Source organism: Phoxinus phoxinus (genome assembly GCF_949152265.1).
Source record: "Phoxinus phoxinus genome assembly, chromosome: 6".
Classification (NCBI taxonomy): Eukaryota; Metazoa; Chordata; class Actinopteri; order Cypriniformes; family Leuciscidae; genus Phoxinus; species Phoxinus phoxinus.
The window spans coordinates 38718622-38739804 of NC_136881.1; the positions used below are offsets into that span (position 1 = coordinate 38718622).

General features: G+C 39.5%; 1 protein-coding gene across 2 annotated transcripts in view; it reads left to right on the forward strand.

Moving 5' to 3' along the window:
- tsc2 (TSC complex subunit 2) overlaps window positions 1-21183 on the forward strand; it is a 49679-nt gene that overhangs the window by 5631 nt on the left and 22865 nt on the right. The window contains exons 11-28 of one of the 2 annotated variants that reach the window (XM_079615555.1): window positions 48-191; window positions 835-972; window positions 1085-1188; window positions 1435-1516; window positions 1618-1773; window positions 3091-3201; window positions 3282-3404; window positions 3509-3615; window positions 4271-4424; window positions 5191-5313; window positions 5407-5541; window positions 7616-7805; window positions 7897-7990; window positions 8443-8545; window positions 8627-8721; window positions 12126-12254; window positions 19390-19551; window positions 21022-21177. In XM_079615555.1, coding sequence (XP_079471681.1) covers window positions 48-191; window positions 835-972; window positions 1085-1188; window positions 1435-1516; window positions 1618-1773; window positions 3091-3201; window positions 3282-3404; window positions 3509-3615; window positions 4271-4424; window positions 5191-5313; window positions 5407-5541; window positions 7616-7805; window positions 7897-7990; window positions 8443-8545; window positions 8627-8721; window positions 12126-12254; window positions 19390-19551; window positions 21022-21177 — 2306 coding nt within the window. The remainder of the gene's footprint in view (window positions 1-47; window positions 192-834; window positions 973-1084; window positions 1189-1434; window positions 1517-1617; window positions 1774-3090; window positions 3202-3281; window positions 3405-3508; window positions 3616-4270; window positions 4425-5190; window positions 5314-5406; window positions 5542-7615; window positions 7806-7896; window positions 7991-8442; window positions 8546-8626; window positions 8722-12125; window positions 12255-19389; window positions 19552-21021; window positions 21178-21183) is intronic. The other variant, XM_079615556.1, reaches the window with a different exon arrangement.

Here is a 21183-nt window from a genome sequence, read left to right on the forward strand (position 1 = left end):
TGTATTATTAAACCTACCACTGTTTGACCTCTGACCTTTGTGCCCAGGCCATGAGCTGCTCTAATGAGGTGGTGTCCTATGAGATCGTGCTGTCGATCACGCGACTCATCAAGAAGTACGGGCGAGACCTGCAGGTGGTGACGTGGGACATCCTGCTGTCCGTCATAGAGAAACTCCTGCAGCAGATACAGGTACTACTCACTCACACACACTTTTTCGTAATATCGTAATTCTGGGGATACAACATAGCCAATAGGCTACACTAGGGACATTAGCCTTTAAATATGTTTGCTGCATTGGATCAGTCTCCTTTCTAGAACAGCCAAGAGCTTTCTAGCCTCGCGGCTCGCCCATCCGCGCATCTCTAATACGAATGGAATGTTATTATGCTCCCCAAATCACGAAAGGTCGGATTTTCTCCATCTTTTGATAAGTTTTGTTTAGAAAACCTTGAATCTGTGTAAGACACAATGTCATTAGACATAATCCATGTCATTAGAATCAATGAATCCATGTCATTAGACACAACGTGCACACATGTGAAGGCCAATGTTTTTTTTGCGGTGATGACGGTAACGTGACCGCGGTAATGCGGTAACCGTCCCAGCCCTATAAATAACTGGACTAACCAGTGTGTGATTTAAAATGCTGTTTTGGTCGTTTTGAAATGCCTGAGGAAAGTCTGTCAAAGTGGTTCGGTATTATTGCCTGCCAGAACTGTCTTACGTCAGCCTCAGAAAGCAAGTTAACATGACCAGCAATTCAATTATTGATGAATATGCAACAAACATCATATGCAATGATTTTTGATGTGTGTTTATCTCCTGTGTGCAGACGATGGGCAGTCCGGATCTGAAGGTGATCGTTTATGAGCTGCTGAGCACCGTCGAGGAGCTGTACGAGCAGAACGACTTCCACGGATCCTCAGAGAGGTTCTTCAGCCTGGTGGAGAAGTGCGCTGAGAAACGTCCCGTGAGTCAATCTCTCTCTCTCTCTCTCTCTCTCTCTCTCTCTCTCTCTGTGTACGTCTGTCCTCTTCTGACACCGTCTGGTTTAATTGTCTGTCGGTGACTCTCTCTGGCAGGACGCGTCCGTGTTGACGCTGATTTCCTACAGAGCTCAGTCCATCCAGCCGGCCAAAGACGGGTGGCTGCAGAACCTCCTGAAACTCATGGAGAAGTTCTTCAGGTCTGGAAACTTCATCACATTTATTTATTTATATATATATATATATATATATAGCGCTTTAGACAATACAGATCGTTTCAAAGCAGCCTCATAGGGAATAAAACAGGAAAATTACAGTGTCAATGTTGTAAAATTTCAATTTAAACTGTTCTCTACAGAAGTAAATAGTGTAATTCACCATTTAAACCTCTCTCTCTCTCTCTCTCTCTCTCTCTCTCTCTCTCTCTCTCTCTCTCTCTCTCTCAGGAATGAGAGCCGTACTATGATCAGGATCAAGGTTCTGCACATCCTGTCCTTCGTGCTCAGCACAAACCGACAGCTCTATGAAGTCAGTCCTCAACCACACACACACACGGATCTCCATGCGTTCGTGAGATTCGCATTATTCTTGAACATCTGTTCTCTCTCTCTCTCACTCTCTTGGACCAGGAGGAGCTGATCGAGGTGGTGGTGATTCCTCAGCTGGGCCAGATCGCTGAAGATCGAGACCTGTCCGTCAGGAAACAAGCCACGCAGCTGCTGGTGGATCTAGCCGAGGGCTGCAACACACATCACTTCAGCAGCCTGCTCGACATCATAGAGAAGGTGCCTGCTGATGATGATGATGATGATGATGTCACTAACGGAACTTCATGCATTCCGTTTTTCTTCTGTTTGAAATTTAAATTGAATTTTTTTTTTTTTTTTTTTGTGCACACTGTGTTTTTTTTCAGGTCATTTAAATAAAACAAATAGTTCAAAGCATATGCATGTCTAAATTAATACAAGGTTATTAAATTTGATAATTCTCAGGAATTTATTTCGATTTTTTTCCGAGTGAGATATAAATCATTCGGGCCGTTTGCCATGAACGGTTCATTATTCCTGCCAGTTTCCACAGAGACGCGTGTCATTAGCTATGCATGCATTATTAATTTCTGCAACACACAAAAATCAATTTGCGAATTCTGCAGTCTTTACATCACGTTTGTTCACTTTCCAGGGAAAGTGGTGCAAAATAGAAATGGAAATAGAGATTGAAGCCACTGTGGCTCTTTTACTTACATTTAAATAATTGAAAACCAATTAATAATTTTATTACATTTAAATGTAACTTTATTTAGATGAATATTTATTTAAATTGGCTATTAAATTTTAAAATAGTATAGATTTATTTAACTGTATTGATACATTTATATTAAAGGTGCATAGCGCAATATTCTGAGTTTTTGCAGAACTATGCCACCTCTGGCGGGAAGCGAAACTGCAGCCAGAGATGTGCACGCACTAACAAAAGTTTTCTTTTTTTTATCATACGTGGAGTTTGCGTTGGTGTTTGAAATGAACTACAAGCAGTCTCTTACAATCCATCTTCTACGGAGAATGCCGGCGAATACACAAACCTGCCAGACATAGCTATGTGAGCGTGCCGTGAACGCGCATGACGTCATGCCCAGTCTCAAATTCCGGCCCGAATCCCTCTTATTTATTTTACTTTACAGGATTATAGAGACAATCTCGGTGATCAGAGAAGGGCTCATTCAGCCCATCAGGCAATTGTTTAAGCATGTATGGGTTAGAAAACGGGTATTTTTAACATGAAAAGTTGCTTAATGCACCTTTAAGTTTAAATTAGTAGTTTAAAAACACTAGCATGATTGAACTATTAACAGGAGCGAATTATTCAGTCACATTATTATTTTTATTTTTTTTAAAGCTAGGAATTTATTCAGTAAATGTGATTTCATCATAGTTTATGCACAGTCTTCTTATCACACAATCACCGGTGAGGGTATATAGATTTTTTTCATTCCTGTTTTGGAACTTTTATTTGCATTTTGTTGATTTATTTTTATGTAGCATCTCAGAATTGGCACAACAATATGTTGCTGAAGCTCAACGAACTCTCCTGTGCTCCTGTAGGTTGCTAGTCGTCCGTTATCATGCTCTATGGAGGGAGAGCGAGAGCTGTGTGTGGAGTCGCCCATGGAGGACGTCCGAACCGCCATACTGGGTCTGCTAGACATACTGCAGGTACCGCAACACCTCGTCGCTTTATCATCCTGAATGCTCTCCATAGCAGCTCCAGTGATTGTGTGTCTACGCTTCTCTAGAGCAAACTGTACAGTCTGCCCGCCAGCCACGCCAGTCGAGTGTTCGAGCTGCTGATTTCTCATCTGCAGCTTCACTATAAGAACAAATACTGCAGTGCCATCGGCAGCTACATACGGCTGAAGGTCAGGCTTTGGACTCGAGTTAGTACAGCAGCACCGTAGCTAACTGACACCTCGGCTTCAGAAAAGGTAAAAGTGTGTTTTTTCTCTCATTGTTTCTGTGGCAGGTCTTTGATTTCTTATTGATGATGAGGGCGGACTCTCTTCATCGCCTGGGTGTTGCCAATAAAGATGGAGTCCTGCGATTCAGCCCATATTGTCACTGTGACGTGGGGTAAGAACACACACACACACACACACGTGTTTTCTTTGCCGTTTTCTCTCACACGCTTATTAAAGAGGATATTTACTAGAGTTATTATTACTTTTAAATGAATATATTTTTAAAATTACATTAAGTATAAATAGTTGAGGAGAATAGTCATATTTATTTTTAAATGTAAATAAAGTATAAATGTATTAACTTAAAATGTATTATTACATTTAAATACAATATAAATACAATATAAATGTATTTATAAAATTAAGTATAAACCATTAAGGAGGGTATTTAGGTTATTTAAAAATGAATAATAACTTTAGCCAAAGTTTAAATGTTTTTTTAAATTGATCATTACATTTAAGTTGAATTAAAATATATTATTACATTTAAATGAAGTAATATTTAGAAGCTATCTAAAGTTATCATTCATTTTTAAATAGTTATACAATTTTAATTACATTTAAAAATTATTAAATGAAGTATACATTTATTTAAAAATGTATTAATATAAATAAAGTATAAATGATTTTGGATCATATTCTAATTTTATTAATTTTAAATAAAGTATTAACTTGTTTAAATGTATTATTAACATTAAATGAAGTGTACATTATTAAGGAGGGACATTCAGGTTGATCAAATCTCTCCTCTAATGTGTGGTTTGCAGTGAGTCGGAGAAGAGGGTGTCCGACAAGAAGCCTGCAGGGACGGTCTCTCCGCCTACAGGGAGTCCAACTCCAGCGGCGCCGCCCTCATCCATCCGTACCGCATATCTGCCCTACAACCTGGCCTTCAACGTGCTGCTCCAGTGCCTGAAGATGGTACCACACACACACACACACACCCACACACACACACACACACACACACACACAGCGGAGATATTCCTCCACAATGCCCTTTTCACAAGATGTAAAATAAGTCTCTGATGTCCCCAGAGTGTGTGTGTGAAGTTTTAGCTTAAAATACCACACAGATATTTTTATATAGCATGTAAAGTTGTCACTTTTTGAGGGTGAGCAAAAACGCACTGTTTTTGTCTGTCCCTTTAAATGCAAATGAGCTGCTGCTCCCGGCACAGGGGGCGGAGCTTCAAGAGCTTGTGTCCTTTTACCTCACACACACATGCACTGAACATTTCAATCCTTTTATGGGCAAACCGGTGTCAGACAATGATGAAGATACTTTTTTTGGAGGCCCGGGTTGGCTGGGAAGTAGTACCCGGGCTTAAGTGTAGGACAATTTATTTAAAACAAAATATCTTCCTTTGCTTTGAACTGTGAGCATCGTAACTTTGTAGATGTTGTTTATGCTCAAACAGCAACATTACACACTAACTAAAGTTAGAAAAGTGAATATTGCAACATTATATTTTATAACATTATAACACAATATTTTTTTTTGGGGGGAAAGTAGCACCTGAATGTAAGTTGCACCCGGTAAAAATGGCACAGACAAGTCACATTATATTACTGTATTAAACGCATTAAATAAAACTTATGTGTATGAATGTATATTCACATTTAGCATCATAAACCGCTAGCAGCAGCACTTTTAGTGCCGATCATGTGTGTGTTTGGCGTGTAGGAGACTGACTGGAAGGTTCTGAAGCTGGTTCTGGACAAGATGTCGTGCACAATCCAGTATAAAGTCTTGATATTGTCGTCTCCGTGCAGCATCGATCATCTCTGCTCCACCCTTTGCTCTATGGTACTGTACACGCACTTACAGAACATAAACACTAACTAAATGTGATGAACCGTATGGGAACTAGTTGATTTGAGAGAGCGTTTTTGTTTGCAGGTCACGGACCGGCTAATATCAGAGCGCTTGAAGAAGACTCCCGATGGATTCTCCCTCACGGATGTTCAGCTGGCTGTGGTTCCTGTCCTCACTGCCCTCACCTCCTACCACAGCTACCTAGAGCAGTCCCGACAGGTGACACACACACACACACACACACACACACACACACACACACACACACACACACACACACACACACACACACACACACTAGGGCTTGCTCGATTATGGCCAAAATTATAATCATGATTATTTTGATCAATATTGAGATCACGATTATTTGTTGATTTTAACCAAAACAAATTTTATTGATACTCGGTCTCTCTCGCGCACTATCACTCGCGCGCAGACACACTCGGTCTCTCTCGCGCACTATCACTCGCGCGCAGACACACTCGGTCTCTCTCGCACACTATCACTCGCGCGCAGACACACTCGGTCTCTCTCGCACACTATCACTCGCGCGCAGACACACTCGGCCTCTCTCGCGCACTATCACTCGCGCGCAGACACACTCGGTCTCTCTCGCGCACTATCACTCGCGCGCAGACACACTCGGTCTCTCTCGCACACTATCACTCGCGCGCAGACACACTCGGTCTCTCTCGCACACTATCACTCGCGCGCAGACACACTCGGTCTCTCTCGCGCACTATCACTCGCACGCAGACACACTCGGTCTCTCTCGCGCACTATCACTCGCGCGCAGACACACTCGGTCTCTCTCGCACACTATCACTCGCGCGCAGACACACTCGGTCTCTCTCGCACACTATCACTCGCGCGCAGACACACTCGTTCTCTCTCGCGCACTATCACTCGCGCGCAGACACACTCGTTCTCTCTCGCGCACTATCGCTCACGCGCAGACATACTCGGTCTCTCTAGCGCACTAACGCTCGCGCACAGACACACTCGGTCTCTCTTGCGCACTATCGCTCACGCGCAGACATACTCGTTCTCTCTCGCGCACTATCACTCGCGCGCAGACACACTCGTTCTCTCTCGCGCACTATCGCTCACGCGCAGACATACTCGGTCTCTCTAGCGCACTAACGCTCGCGCACAGACACACTCGGTCTCTCTTGCGCACTATCGCTCGCGCGCAGACACAGTCGTTCTCTCTTGCGCACTATCGCTCGCGCGCAGACATACTCGGCCTCTCTCGCGCACTATCGCTTGCGCGCAGACACACTCGGTCTCTCTCGCGCACTATCGCTCACGCGCAGACATACTCGTTCTCTCTCGCACACTATCGCTCGCACGCAGACACACTCGTTCTCTCTCGCGCACTATCGCTTGCGCGCAGACACACTCGGTCTCTCTCGCGCACTATCGCTCACGCGCAGACATACTCGTTCTCTCTCGCACACTATCGCTCGCACGCAGACACACTCGGTCTCTCTAGCGCACTATCGCTCGCGCGCAGACACAGTCGTTCTCTCGCGCACTATCGCTCGCGCGCAGACACACTCGGTCTCTCTTGTGCACTATCGCTTGCGCGCAGACACACTCGGTCTCTCTCGCGCACAATCACTCGCACGCAGACACACTCGGTCTCTCTCGCGCACTATCGCTTGCGCGCAGACACACTCGGTCTCTCTCGTGCACTATCGCTCACGCGCAGACATACTCGTTCTCTCTCGCACACTATCGCTCGCGCACAGACACACTCGGTCTCTCTCGCACACTATCGCTCGCGCACAGACACACTCGGTCTCTCTAGCGCACTATCGCTCGCACGCAGACACACTCGGTCTCTCTAGCGCACTATCGCTCGCGCACAGACACACTCGGTCTCTCTCGCGTGCACTATCGCTCGCGCGCAGACACAGTCGTTCTCTCGCGCACTATCGCTCGCGCGCAGACACACTCGGTCTCTCTTGTGCACTATCGCTCACGCGCAGACACACTCGGTCTCTCTTGCGCACTATCGCTTGCGCGCAGACATACTCGGTCTCTCTCGCGCACTATCGCTCGCGCACAGACACACTCGGTCTCTCTTGCGCACTATTGCTCGCGCGCAGACACACTCGGTCTCTCTCGCGCACTATCGCTTCGGTCTCTCTCGCGCACTATCACTCGCGCGCAGACACACTCGGTGTCTCTCGCGCACTATCGTTCGCGTGATTCAGTCACATGACTGTTTTTATTGCACATCTAGGACTGATTTGTTAAAGGTGTTTCCTGTGTGTGTCTGTCTCAGAGGGAGCTGGTTCAGTGTTTGGAGAAAGGCCTGATTTACCGCTGCGCTAAGCAGTGTGTGGTGGCTCTGACCATGTGCACCGTGGAGATGCCTGACATCATGATCAAACTCCTGCCCGCCCTCATCGTCAAGCTCACACACATCTCTGCCACCGTGGCCATGGCGTCCCCCATGCTGGAGTTCCTGTCCAGTGAGCGCAAGCCTTTCTTTCTTAATCCTGCCCATTCTCAGCCTCTGACCAATCAGAATACAGTATAGCTTGTCTTTTTTTTTGTCTGCAGCATTGGTGCGGCTCCCACGTCTGTATGCTAACTTCGTAGCTGAGCAGTACGTTAGCGTGTTTGCCATATCCCTGCCGTACACCAACCCTTCAAAGTGAGTATCATCATACACAGATTTGACCAGATCCATATAACGTTAGAATAGATTTCTATGACCATTAAATGCTGTTCTCTTGAACTGTCTGTTCATCAAAAATCCTGAATAAAAGTGTATGAAACCGTTTTCAACATTGATAATAATCATAAATATTTCTTGAGCATCAAATCATCATATTAGAGTGATTTCTGAAGGATCATGTGACACTGAAGACTGGAGTAATGATGCTGAAAATTCAGCTTTGATCACAGGAATAAATTACATTTTAACATATATTCCCATAGAAAACATTTTAAAATGTAATAATATTTCACAATATTACTGTTTTTACTGTATTTTTAATCAAATAAATGCAGCCTCGGTGAGCGTTAGAGTATTTTCAAGGCAGAATGATCTTAAACGATTTGAGTAAGTTTTAAGTTTTCTTGTTTTTCCTCCATTCCCTGTAGGTTTAATCAGTACATCGTGTCTCTAGCCCATCATGTGATCGCCATGTGGTTCATCCGCTGCAGGCTGCCGTTCAGGAAAGATTTCGTCCAGTACATCACCAAGGTGGGTGGTGGGACTTCTGTGCTCATGTGGTCACAGTTTGAACGATCTGTTTGTGTTGACTGGTTGTTTTTGTGTCATTAGGGTCTCCGTTCAAACGCTCTTCTGCCGTTCGATGACACACACGAGCAGAGCAGCTTCAGAGCGCGCAGCACCAGCCTCAACGAGAGACCCAAGAGGTACACACACACACACTCACACACACACTCAAACACACACTCACGATCATGTACGGCCGCATCGTGTCAGATTTCGCCGTTGGACTCAGTCATTCTGGCGCCTCATTGGTTAATTTTTTGATGGTAGTGGCGTGATTTTTGGCTCTGTGTGTCTGATCACGTCAGAACATCAGTCGTCACATGCGACTCACGGATGCTAGTTTGACTCGTCTCTTTCTCTCTCTCTTTTCTTATCGGTTTCATTTCTTTCTCTCTGTTTCTCTCTTTCTCTTATCATCTGTCGAAGCGATGACTATCACATCAAAACCTTTAACACATTCATTTATGAAAGAGTGTTTCTTCAACTGCGGACATTTTATGGCCCAGGGATTGATTTTTATCCAGACTAATAGATTTTGACTTCTGACTATTTGTTACATGAAGGTCACATTAAAACTGTTCTGGAGTTGATGTTTTTTTAGCAACAGTTTTTAGTTTTGAAACTTTTCAGCTGCCTTTTATGCAAAGGGGTGTAACAATATATCGTGCCACAATATATCGCAATACAAAAATGCAACAATACGTATCGTGGATAGTGACAATATGTATCGTGGATAGTTCACCCAAAATATAAATTACTGTATAAGAAAAAAATCATGTTTTCAGAGTTTTAGTGTCAGTACTACATTAAACTACTATATAATGTTGATTATAATGTATAATAATGCAATGGTCAGCTTCAGAATCATGAATATTTTTATTCTGGTGTCACCATTGTCCTTGAATTACAAGCACCAAGTCCAAACCTGTTCATTTAAACCCACAATGTAATATCAAAGTTAGCATTTTAATCAACAGTACATTTTTTGTTAACCTTTTATCATATGTCTTTGGAGTATCGCAATAATATCGTATCGTGAGTTCAGTATTGTGATATATATCGAATCGTGAAATGAAGGTATCGTTACACCCCTATATATATATAAATATAAATGTGTGTATACATGCACACACACACACACACACACACACACACACACACACACACACACACACACACACACGCATACATACATACATACATACATACATATATATTATGCAATTCAATCTTAAATTAAAAAATCATAAAAATAATCTAAGGAAATATATATATGCTTATGTGCTTGGTCAGTGTCTTTTCCAAAAATGTTAATTATTATCTAAGGTATTTTTTCATTTACATATAAACATTTTGATGTAAGGCTGCATAAAATTCTGTCTATGATTTTGGTAATTTTATAAAAAAAAAAAAAAAAATGATGTAATATTTGAGGGAAATATTTAATGAAATAAGTGTGTTTATACAATGTTGGACGTTGTTTGTAGATTCATTAAATTAGTACATTTTTAAAATGTTTGTGTTAATGGAGTTTAATTTCTAAAAGGACTTAAAATGGCCACAGTTGAAGAAACCCCTGAATATAAAGTACACACAGCTCTAAATGTTGTGTTGATGTTTAATGAGCCATGGTCCCATCCTGTAATACTAATCATATGATGTCTAACAAAGGGACCAGTAAACTAGAGGTTAACAGTCCCGCCTAATAACGTGTGGATTTGAACTGAATCCTATTCATATTAATTTTTACATCAAGCAGACTCTTTTCTACTTCCCTCATTCTCTGTCTCCCATTTTCTTCATTTCACTTTGTGCATTGGATTAAAAAACCCGAAAGTATCTCATAAACCATTTTAATTTAACAGGAAATTTCCATGCTAATGACTTAATAAACCATTGTAACCAGTATATCTGGTGCAGCAATCAATGCATTGCAATTATTGTAACAACAAGAGAGTTTTTCCCAAGCTTATCACTAACAAAGTCCATGATCAACCATGTCCAGAGCCACAAAACCATCTAATCTCATTGTCACGCCAAATTCCAGGTTAATTTTCAGTGTTTTTATTGTTTTCCTGTCCTGTGTCTTGTCCTGACACTGAAGCTGGAACTTTGAATCACAAGCCTGAACGAGAGAAAGATCAACCAATGCGTTTACATGCACAAGAATATTCAGATATGAATGAGAACTTGGTCATATTATGATTATATAGGATTCATGTAAACACAATAACCTGATTGCCATCACCATATTAAGACAGTATTATAGTCTCTCTATACGTTTCTGTAAATATAATAATACTTATTCTTGTATTAATCAGACTTTTGGGTCATGCAAGCATCTTATTCAGAATATCAATCATAACCGAATATTTGTTTATACATGTACAAAAATGTTAACTATTGATGAGACATTTTCGAGTGAGGAGATTATTTTCTTTTTTTATTCAAATATCATAACCTACGTTTTATTAATAACATGAGTAAGCATAATTCAATAGTCGATAAAAGTAATGCACAAAATTATTTAAATGCAGCGTAAAAAATGACAAGAGTTTGAATTTACTGTTGATAAAAAACTTGTGGGATTGGGTTTTGATAAAAAGCAAACAATTAAATTTAAAAAAGGCAAATTAAATAAATAACTTTCAAATAAATGTTATACAAATAAAACGCTTACTAAAAAGATTAAATATTTTTTTCATTTAGCTGTATCAGAGAACTGTTAAAATATTGAAAGTAAATATATTTTAGGTTAAAGGCTGGAGAAAAGGTTTATGAACCCCTGCTGTTAACATTAATATCTGAATGAAGGCTTCACCAAAAAAATGAACCTTAATCTGAAAATGATGTGCATGTAAATGTATTTCAAAACATATAATTTCAAATGCCAGGCATCACATTCTCCATTCCAGCTTCTAGCTTAGCTTCATCCCGTCATTCATCTGTGTGTTTATTTGCTGTATTAATTCACACACATACACATGATCATATCACTGTCTTCCTATTGCTATTAATTTCCAGTATAATGATCATTGCAGTGTCTTGAGTGCTTTTTTTCTTCCCCTGTACCAGTATGTTTGTGCTCTCTGATGAGTTTATCCTTTGTTTTCTCCAACTCTTTCATTCCTTTGGTAGAATGCTGACAGTATATTGCTTACTTTATGCCTTGTCATGTGTCTGTTGATCTTTTATATGCTGTTTCTCCTTCCAGTTTTCCGTTTCCTCCTCTGTTATTGTTTCGTTTTTTAAATGTCGTCCCTGTTTTCCGGTTCTCAGTGTGCACTGCTGACCAAGTTACTTTGTTTTCCTTTCACTTCCTTATTTGACCCCTCCCCCCTCCTCTGATTGGGTGTGGTTTGGGGGTGTGCCGACACCTCGGATCCGTCACCTGTGATTGGTCGCTGGCCCCTTTCGTGACACTCCACAACCAATCGCACTCCCCCATCCACCTGTTGTTAAAATATGTCCCAAATTCCCCCCAACTCTCCTTGGTCACGACCTTACCCTGACGCACACCTGACCTCGTTTGCCCTCGGGGCAGTTTGCGGACGACCAAAGTGGCGAAGCAAGGCCCCAGCGCAAACTCTCCCGTTAAAGACCTGAAAGATCTCTCGGCCATGGACGCCTTCCGCTCCCGAAGCATCAGTGTGTCCGAGCATGCGGTGCGCAGGTAGAGCATTTTTGGTAACATCAGCAACCGATTTATATCCCTACTTTTCTTTTTCTGTATGCAGGGACGGTGGGCGGGGCTTGGGCATTGGGGGCGGGGCGGGCGATGCGGGGTGGGCGTGGACATCTGGGTTGGGCTAATTCTGATTGGGCAGGAGAGGGTGCATGCTGGAGGAGGGTTTTGTCTTTTCCTTTCGTGCCGTTGGTGGTAACGTTGACTGCATGCGCTGAGCCTGGCCACTGATTCGCGTGCACCTGTTTTGATTTGACCTAACCCCGTTTTGTATTTGCTTTTACCGTGCTTTATTGTGCTGTTTGTGACGGTGTTCATTCGAATGTTGTTGTGTTTTTTTTAATCATGAACAAATGGTGGTATTACGGAGGCCCTAAAGGGATATGATGAGGAGAAGAAAAAAATGAGATTGGAGGAAAAAAAGTTATATTTCAATGCTTTTGCAATATTTCGCAAAACTTTTGCGTTCGCCTGAGAAGCTTCGCGTTTACTCTCAAAACTTTTGTTTTCCATCAAGAAAAGTTGCATTCACTCACAAAATGTTTTGTTCTCTCGCAAACTTTTTCGTTCCCCTGAGAAACTTTGCGTTCAATCGCAGAACTTTTACGTTTACTCGCAAAACTTTTACGTTCTCTCGCAAAAGTTTTACGTTCTCTCGCAAAACTTTTGTTCCCCTGACAAACGTAGTTTTTTGTTCGCAAAACTTTTGTTAATTGCAAAACTTTTACGTTCTCTCGCAAAACTTTTACGTTCACTCGCAAAACTTTTGTGTTCTCTCGCAAAACTTTTGTGTTCCCCTGACAAACTTTGTTTTTTGTTCGAAAAACTTTTGTTTACTTGCAAAACTTTTACGTTCTCTCGTACATAAGAACATAAAACTTTTATGTTCTCTCGCAAAACTTTTGTGTTCCCCTGACAAACTTTGTTTTTTGTTCACAAAACTTTTGTGTTCCACCAAGAAAAGTTGCATTCACTCACAAATAATTTGTGAAATCTATATTTCAGCGTGTTTTCTTGTAACACGCTGTATTTACGTTCCCTCACAAAAACTTTTGCGTTTGCTCGAGAAGCTTCACGTTGCGCTCCACTGAAAAAATTCACGTTAATTTCGCAAAACGTTTGTGATGGAAATAATAAAGGTGAGAGGAAAAACTCTTTTGCTAATGAACGTAGTTTTTCGGGGAACACAGTATTTCTGTGAGACGATGCAAAAGTTTTGCGAGCGAGCGCACAGGCATTGTAATGTAGCATTTCTTCCCAACTGTTTTTTCCCCTTCTCCATGTCCCTTCAAGGGCTCCGTACTGTACACAGGAAGCATGTGATATTGAAAAAGCGAAAGTAGGCGGACAGTCACACAATCTAGCGTCAAGCTTTTCTATCTTTGCTGTTTGTTGAACGAAATGAACAGCAGAAATTCAGCCCCCAAACACTAGGGGGCGCACTCAACTTTCTCAGCCTGCCGCCTGTTTTAACCTTCACTTATTCACATCATATTCACACTCTCTTTACACATGATCCAGGTAAGTATCCATCCATGCTTCATCAAAGTGCATTTTGAATCATGAACATAGTGCAAAAACGCTGCAAACACACTGAAAATGCTACACTGACGCCCTCTTCAAACGCTGTCCTCATTGTTTTGTTTTTCACCCAATTAAAAAAAAAAAAAAGTATTTTTTAGCACTTATGGAAATTCTGTAATCATTTACTCACCTCATGTCATTTCAAACCCATATGAAACACATTTGCGGTTTTTCCACTCAACACACTGGACATCATCAGCCTCATTTGCATACATTTAAATATGAAGTCTGGTCGCCACCACGTGCTCCTGCTACTCAATAACTCATTAACACATAACCAGCCAGAGGTGGACAAAGTACACAACTTCCTTACTTGAGTGAAAGTACAGATACGACTGGTCAAATATTACTCCGTTACAAGTAAAAGTTGTAAGAACCAATTTTTACTTAAGTAAAAGTACAGAAGTACTCGTTTTTAAAAGTACTTTAGTATCAAAAGTAAATGTCAATGCATCGTTTTATTATTGTTGCATTGTTGTATGTAACACTTACAGTATTATGCCTCTGAATCTCTGCCTATACCCTCATATCAATATCACATGTATTTCTAGAACACAGTTCTGTCGTGTGGGATTGACTGTGAGATTGAATAAGTGCACTCAATAACGTCCACAATGGTTCCCTCAAATAGTGCCCTATTTAAAGTTGTTTGTCTTTTAGTATGAATATGTTAGCCTTACTGTTATCTATAAGCTAGTGTGCTCCAAAACAATGACAACATTCGCATTTAGAAGACCAAACCCAACGCTGAAAATGAAAATCAGGCTGATGTCAGAATCCAACGTCAGATTGACGTTAATCTCCAATGTTGGACAGACATATTGTGGTTGTAAATGAAAATCGGTTTGACGTCGGATTGACTTTTATTTCCAAACAAAATCATCCCCTGACTGACGTTACTACTCTCTACTCAATGACCTTGACAGAAATTGTAGTGGAGTAAAAAGTACGATATTTGTCTTTCAAATGTAATGAAGTTTAAAGTTTCCAGAAAAAAATTATACTTAAGTGAACTCTAACACTTAAGCACAGGACTCAAGTAAATGTACTTTGTTTCTGTCCACCTCTAACCAGCAGAGGGCAGCGCAGCATCAGAAGAGATTTACACCCATGCAGAGCGAGAGAGAGAGAGAGAGACCGAACGCCTGCGTTTATTAACCTAGTGCATCTAATTACCATAAAATCGATTAATTAGTTAACTGTCTACAACTTAAAGGATGGTAGAGAATAGGAAGTCATTTATTAGCCAGCTCAGGGATTTATACGGCATATTTGTTTTATGATTAGATTACCCTGTCATTGCTTTACCAAGTGTTTCTGTGCCGAGGGGTTTTGTTTGGATCACGCCAAGGTTGCTCTTTATGATTTAATGACATTTTTGGCGAGCTAATTACGCTGGAGTGGATCTAAACCACAAGCCTGAGTTGAAAGTCGACATGAAGAAAATGTACGGCTTCAGTTTTACATTTCTTTTATGTCTCATAAATCAACTGGGAAATGAAACTTTCTCTGCTTTCCCCTCTAAACGAATCAAATATTAATGGCTCTTTAGATATCCAGTGAAGAAATGAATATGCTCTGAACGCATTTATATTCATCGCTTATTGCATCAATAGAGTGAAATTATTATTATTACTGTCATCTACTCCACACTCATCAACACTCATCCGACTGCCGCTACTAGAGGCGATGGAGGGGCTTGATGAACAGTGTTTTCAGTGTGTGACGCAGCGTTCAAAACATGTTGATGTCGGAAATTGGGCTTTTTGGAAAAGATCAACTTGCTTAGAGAACAGAAGGGTTTGTTGATATTATGATCAGCTGTACTGGACACCCACGATTCAGAGACTTGATGGAGATTTCATGATAATTGAGTTTTCTTGATCTGGAAAATTCATGCATTTACTGTGCAAACAGATATGCTAATAATATGGACATTAAAGCATTGTAGTTCAACTCTGATGAGGCGTCCAGTTCAGCTGGACACAAACTGGGACATTTCTCTCTCTCTGTGTGTGTGTGTGTGTGTGTGTGTGTGTGTGTGTGGACGCCCCAGTGATTTGCTATGGTGCGCTGGTTAAGGCTCAGGACGGGCACACCAGAAGGTTGTCGGATCGATGCCGGTGAGGAAAAAGTCAGTTGTGCCCTTGAGCAAAAGCGGCCGCAGGAATGTTCTAGATTCAGCGTAATCTCTTATCGACAGCGTTTGTCAATTACTACGGAAAATAGCATTGACCCTTCCATTAGGTCGTGTTTGTTTACATTAGCACATTTATAGTGGAAGTAAACAGGGGTCATTTACTTTTAGGGCTTGAATTTTTTTTTTTTTGTACCAAAAATGCTGCTATTTAAGCTGTAAACTGTGTGAAGTATCACGCGAAAGTTATTGTTTAGTGGTTTTACGAGGTCATGTCAAGGAAAGTAAATGATTCCAGCGCACTAATCTCATGTTAAAATATGTGATGTCTTTATTCCCTTAAATGTATTGTTTTTTTCCCTGTGTACTTGTATTACAGTAACCGTGAAAAGCTGATTTAAAGCCTCCGTCCTTCATGCAATTAATTAAATTGCCTAAAAATGTGCATTTCATTTGCTGGAAATTTCCTTTGAAAATGTGCACAAGTTTGATATAAAATAGTGTATTAATTTATTTTAGAGAATTATTTGAAACACACACACACACACACACACACACACACACAATATATATAATTTACTTCATATTAAGATATAATTATTATTTACTTATATAAATATATATAATTTTAGTAAAGTAAAATAATAATCACAAGTAAATAATAATCATATCTTTATATTTTATATCACATTTTATTTATTTTAAGTATAAAATAATAATATAAAATAATAAAAATTATATATATTTATATAAGTAAAAATAATTATGTCTGTATATTTTATATCACATTTTATTTTATTTAAGTATAAAATATTAGTATTTACTTTTGTGTGTGTTTGTGTGTCTGGTATACATATATATGTGTAAATAAAAATATTTTATATTTAAAATAATTAGTGTTATTGACTATATTAAAATATAAGTATTTACTTTTATAATCTAATAAAGACAATTAAAGTTAAATGCAAAATACATTAAAAATATAAATATTTTAATAAGCAATTTGTAAAAAAAATATTTAGTTTTAAATGATTTTTTTGTTGTTGTTGCTAATGCTGTGTTTATTTAATAGGATAGTGGAGAGGTGACATTGCACACCAGAGATAATCTGCGTCACAACCTTATCAGTGTGAAATATTGACGTTTACGTCCGGGTTGCTGAAGGTGAAGTGTGTGTATCATTCTCCAGATAGAATATAGTTTTTATTGTGATAGACATTGTGTTGGTTTATAAAGGGTGACATCAGATGACGCAGGTCACGCTGAAACTCCTTTATTGTGTCGAGCGTGTTTGTCGTCCCTGACGCCCACATGGACTCTCATCGGTCCCTTCTCGCCTCATTCCCCGCCGAGATGACATGAAAATGGCCTTTTGTTGATCACATGCTCATGCGTAGCTCAGTTGGGCTTTGTCATGCCTCAGTTACAGCCGCGCTGTAATTGTCATCATGATTCAGGGTTGTTGTGAAGGTGTTGCTATAGGAGGCTGTTCTGGATGGTGTGTAATCGTGTGTAATTTTGTGCGGTTACTAAGGAAATGTCTAGATGATTTGTCCTCATGCGTCTCATCACACGTTACATTGGATCTAATACGTGAGGAAAATGTCTTCGCTTGTTTTATCCTCCAGAAAGAGCGTCTGATCACTCAGGAAAGTACCGGCACACGTCTCCTTAACCATACGCGTGTCTGGAGCACACACACACACACACACACACACACACACACACACACACACACACACACACACACACACACACACACGTCAAGTTCGTGATTTCTGGATGAGTTGTTCACCTGTGCCTGATGTAAAAGTCAAAAGCGCTTTAGCTCAAGTGTGTGTCGTGTGTGTGTGTGTGTCGTCTTAGTGTATGGAGATGATTTGGACTCGGTTGATTTCCCCTGGGATGCGGTTGCCGTGGTTACAGAAAGGCAGGATGCTGATGGCGGTCTTAGATTAATGTTATCATCTAGATAATCACACGACTGTGTGTGTGTGTGTGTGTGTGGCAGCTGAACGTGTCTGGTGTGGTTTTGTCTGGCTATGCCCTCTCTCTCTCTCTCTCTCTCTCTCGCTCTCCTTTCACAGACCCAGTTTTGTGTCACTTTAGAGAGAAATAGAAAGGACTTCAACTAAACAAAATGAATAAAGGAATCGTTCACCCAAAAATCTTAATTCTGTCAAATTCATGCATATTCAAAAAAACACAACACGATTGGTCAATGCACGATGGTGTAAAGCGCGAATGAGATTTACAGTGAATATTTACTTAAATTTGTGTCTGTTCCTTGTGGAAAAAACCCATATATATCTTCTAAAGACTCTGAATATAGTGCACGAGTCATATGGGCCACTTCTAGCGTTTTATGAAAAATGTATTTTGTTCTAGTCAAGAAATAGTCATGTTGTTTTAGAATGACATGAGAGTGAAAGTGTTATTTTAGTATTATTTATATACTATTTTAGTATTAATATTTTGATATTAATTTGATATTTTGATTTATTTTTATTTTTATATTTTCAGTTTTCATTTTAAGTTGAAATAAAGGTTTTGTAATTTTCATAATTAAGTAGTTAGTTTATAGTCTTTGAGGTACCAGAAAAAGCGCTATATAAATGTAACAAATTATGAATTATTATTATTATTATAGTTTGTTTTTTTAGATTTCTATTAGTGCTGTCAAATTGATTCATTGGTTTGTATATTTTATAAACACACACACACTTACAAACTTTTATGTTAGATGCGATTACTCAATTTGACCGCACTAATTTCTATATAAATCTATTTTTATATCAGTTTTATTTTTTAATAAAATTATTTTACGTTAAATAACTAAACATTCTATTTCAGTTAGTTGCCAAGGCAACATTTCCAATTAAATTTTTTTTTAATTCCACCTACTGTACATATGTATATATAGTTTTGACTCTTATTATTGTCAGGTGTAGATAACACTTCCGAGTGAGGAATTTTTTGGGTGAACTATTCCTTTAAGCAAAGATGAACAAACATAATGTCTCTAATTTGATTCATGGTGTGTGAGCCTGTGTTTTAACTGCATGTGTGTGTGTTTTCAGTGGGTCACTCCAGCTTCAATCATCATCTGAATCTGATTCATTACCCGCAGAGTCTGACTCTCTCGCTTCACACGTGTCCTAAACAGCCGTGGCTCCATTTGCAATCATGAAAAAAAAAGAAAAAAAAGACTGTAGCTCCGCTCACAGTGATGTCATAATCGGAATCAGAACTGGAATCAGTTAGTTGTTGAAAATTCCGCTGGCATCATGTCTGGTTAGGACACTGTGTTAGAGAATGAGCAATGACTTCACTAGCACCAGTTTGAGCTGGTTGTGAATCTGACCTCTGACCCCTGTGACCCCTGACCCCCGTCCCGTGCAGGATGCAGACGTCCACCACCACCTGCAGCCTGGGCTCGGCCGACGAGAACGCCGTGATGCAAGCGGACGACGCGCTGAAGACGGTCCATCTGGAGCTGACCGAGACCTGCCTGGACATGATGGCCCGATACGTGTTCTCCAACTTCTCTGCGCTGCCCAAGAGGTGCCCAGCCAGACTCCACAATCCTCTTACATTTACTCGCTTTAGTATTAGCATTTATCAGGTGAATTCATCACTATTAAATGCAGCAATATTTGCAGTTGAATATCAGTGTTTGATGAGAAACGCCATTAAGGGAAGATAATTCAATACATTATCATGTTAGATGAAAGCGTAATTGTGTTTTTATCGTGTATATATTATATTATATTATTAAAAAAAAAATATATATATATATATATATAATAAAAAAAATAATGAAACTGATTAAATGTTAAAAAAGTGCTAGAAAATTAACAGTTATTTAAATTCATATTTGAATAAGGCATGAGTAATTGTGTTTTTTATCGTGTGTATATATTATATTACATTAATTAGATTATTTAAAAAATAAATATATATTTTAAATAATAACATATAGTAATAAAAAAATCACTAAATTAACACATTAAATTAAGCAACTATTATCTAATTGTACATTTTATTTTATCAGTAAAAGAAATGGGATAAGATATTTAAAAAATAATAATAATAATAATAATTTCCCTAATTCTTTTTTTTAAAACATTTATTTAAATGTAATATATTTGAAATGTAATGCATAATAATAATAATAATAGTATTATTAATAATTGCTCAACTTTAAACTGACACATTTAGTAGTTGTTCATTTTTATTGTGTTTAAAATAAATTAAATTAAATAAAAGCCTTAAAATAATACTCAAATAAATACTTTAAACTTAAATAATGAATTCTTGTGTGCATTTGTTTAAAATATATGTAAAAAATATTAAAAACAACAAATAAAAATTGAAATGTTATTGTTTCAGTTTGAAGTCAGTATTCATGTTTGTATGGCAAGAAATTCTCACTGGCCAATAAGGTTTAATCTTTTAGCTCATGCATCAATGCACCAAAAGCTATTATACCGGCTGACTTTAAACTATTGTAATTTCATTCAATAGTAACTCACTTTGTATCAAAGTGTCTGATAAATGAACGAATGCATTGAGGAGCTGCTGCTGTCTCTGCTTCTTCTTCTTCTTCTTCTTCTTCTTTTGTTTTAGGTTAGTTTTCACACTTTTAGGTAGAGCTGTAATTGCTTGACCTTCATCCTTTTGTTCGCTTTCTATTTGCAAACCTTCAAAAATAGTATTTGTTTTTCATCTCTGCTGAAGCGGACCGGCTGAACTCTTGCATTGATCCGCCTTTTGTTCCAGAGCAAACTTATTTCTCAGTCAGTCTTACAATAGTGGTTTTGCTCTCTCTCTGTGAGTATATTCAAATCGAGCGATATCCTCATCCGGCCGGTTGTTTTGGAAAGTGTAGCGTCTACTTTTAGCGTGAGAACGACAAACTCTTGTCATGGATTAATGTGTTTTTCTCACAATTGCATCTCCAGTGTCTTGTGGCCGCGTGTGACGCTAAATAAAGATGAGTTATCGACTTCATAAACTCTCTCTCTCCCTCAGGTCTCCCATTGCCGAGTTCCTGTTATCCGGTGGTCCCAGTATGACTTGGCTGGTTGGGAATAAGTTAGTCACTATAACAACCAGCGGCGGCTCGCGAACCCAAGCTCTTCTCGGTCTGGACACGGCAGAGAGACCCGGAGGAGGAGAAATGACCAGGTTACA